Source organism: Perkinsus marinus, assembly GCF_000006405.1.
Source record: "Perkinsus marinus ATCC 50983 genomic scaffold scf_1104296956248, whole genome shotgun sequence".
NCBI lineage: Eukaryota > Perkinsozoa > Perkinsida > Perkinsidae > Perkinsus > Perkinsus marinus.
In genome coordinates this window covers 1,457-3,618 of record NW_003207540.1, presented here as the reverse complement: position 1 = coordinate 3,618, position 2,162 = coordinate 1,457, and the positions used below count along the sequence as shown (strand labels likewise).

The window sequence follows — 2,162 nt, the reverse complement described above, 5'->3', positions numbered from 1 at the left end:
CCATACTAGATATTGCCTGATAGCAGTTCAAAGAGGAGTGGTATTAATTTTGCGTCGAAGTTGCATAATCGTATATTTACCTATTTTCCTCCTCAGTAAACTTCTCCGCCAGCACCATAGTAGAGTGCACGCAGGCCTCCCTATAGAAAAAAAGGACAATATAAAGACATATTTCGAGGGGAAATATTTTAGTCAACTTTTCACAACAACATCTTTTCCAATAGCATCTGAGGCTAAACTCCCTTTCCACGATAGGGACCCGGAATAGATTCCGCTACAACTATCACAGGCTGGGCTACTTCAAGAACCGCTACTACAACAAGCAATCGAGACACGACTGCAAACTGAGCATAGACCACCGTTACGACATCGGACGCAATACCATGCGTATGATAACCAGACCTAATGCGGTTCGCACGGCCAAACACACGAAAAAGCTACACCAACAGCAAATTCCACCGTAAACTCCAGCACCAGCAATTGTTTAATGATGATCTACATGACGACATTAAATTAAACTCATCAACTTTCAAGTAAACCGGGTATAAAATTAATTTTGTTGGTATTTCATTAGAGCCATGGGTAAAATGGTAACAAAATGGGTAAAAAATTAATTTGACCTGAAATCGCTGTAGTATTCCCATATGATGATTCCACTACGACCGAGAATTTCGAAAAAGATGGTATGAATAACTAATATACCAATAATAAAAATACTACCGTATAGAATCTTGTACATCATCAGTAGCCTGTGCCCGATGAATTCCCAATAGCTCTGCTATGATAGCTGCCTTGTCAACCACTTGAAATAAGTACCTAAATGATCCCAATCCCAATCCAGCTGGAACATAACCCTACCTAGTCTGTTGTGCTGCGGCCCTCCGTACCATAGGCGTATCATCATTGACAAGGACAGCGAATAGCCGTCTAATCTCAGCCTTCTGCGGATCAGAGCAGTGACAGTATAGGCCTGGATAGACGATTTGACGATGGAGTGGTATGGATAATTACTCACCAGGAGCCAGACTACACACACTAACCCTTGCAGTAAACCATTCACCCGCTGCTAACCTGAACAACTTCATCATTCCTATGAGAGTATCCAATTTCCCATTACCTGACTAGTGCTGGGAAGCAGTATTGTTGGCATATACTCTCGCTCTTCTCAGCAATTTTTACGAGGCCAGCAACCGCAGCATTCCTGATGACAGTCTCGTCCTGTCTGGCAAGGCACTCCAGTGGAGGAACGAGAGCCTGTTGTTGATGATATGATGGAGGAGGTAGAGGAAGAAGGACTCTACCTCATAATGGCCGTCCACGTGGCTTATGAGGTTGGGCATACTCAGCGCCAAGGCATATAGGACCTGCAGGAGGCCGTTGATAGTATGACTACTACTCCTACTACTATTGATAGTATGACTACTACTCCTACTACTATTGATAGTATGACTACTACTCCTACTACTATTGATAGTATGACTACTACTCCTACTACTATTGATAGTATGACTACTACTCCTACTACTATTGATAGTATGACTACTACTCCTACTACTATTGATAGTATGACTACTACTCCTACTACTATTGATAGTATGACTACTACTCCTACTACTATTGATAGTATGACTACTACTCCTACTACTATTGATAGTATGACTACTACTCCTACTACTATTGATAGTATGACTACTACTCCTACTACTATTGATAGTATGACTACTACTCCTACTAGGCTCCAACACTACTACCTCGTCATCATCATAGCATATCCCTTTAGCCTGTATAGCATCCATTATTAGTGGTATCTGATCCAAAACCTCCCCTTCGAGTAGAGCCTTTCTATGTTCTTACCAACATCGATACGGTCTTCTGAGGTCCGATATGACTTGCTATAAGATGCACCCTTCTGGCGCACTTAGCCCTTTCACAGGAGTCTTCATTCTGCAATTCCTCCTTGAAAAATTCTACTGCATCAAAATTAGGGTCGATCTGAACTGCTGGAGTGGCAGCAGTAGCAGCAGCGGCGGCGGTCGGCGTTCTCTCCTGGGGCACGACAGAGTTCTCCATGACCTCTTCTGGTGTGGTTGAAGGAGAGTCCGTAGTGGAAGTAGCAGGCTTGTTGCCTGTATCGAGAGGCACTGCTGATGCCATTGACTACT

The 2,162-nt window shown here is 43.2% G+C and overlaps 2 protein-coding genes across 2 annotated transcripts; both read right to left on the bottom strand.

Annotated features, from left to right (window-relative positions):
• Nucleotides 1–720: 720 nt before the first annotated feature.
• On the bottom strand, nucleotides 721–1,340 carry Pmar_PMAR025256 (serine/threonine protein phosphatase 2a regulatory subunit a, putative; the record flags this gene model as incomplete). Its single annotated transcript, XM_002775245.1, has 5 exons — nucleotides 721–816; nucleotides 859–970; nucleotides 1,016–1,071; nucleotides 1,118–1,254; nucleotides 1,302–1,340. Coding segments are annotated over 5 exons (440 nt in total), but the record flags the coding sequence as incomplete, so codon positions are not given.
• Nucleotides 1,341–1,854: 514 nt separating this feature from the next.
• On the bottom strand, nucleotides 1,855–2,154 carry Pmar_PMAR025255 (hypothetical protein; the record flags this gene model as incomplete). Its single annotated transcript, XM_002775244.1, has 1 exon — nucleotides 1,855–2,154. A coding segment is annotated over one exon (300 nt), but the record flags the coding sequence as incomplete, so codon positions are not given.
• Between the last annotated feature and the right edge of the window lie 8 nt (nucleotides 2,155–2,162).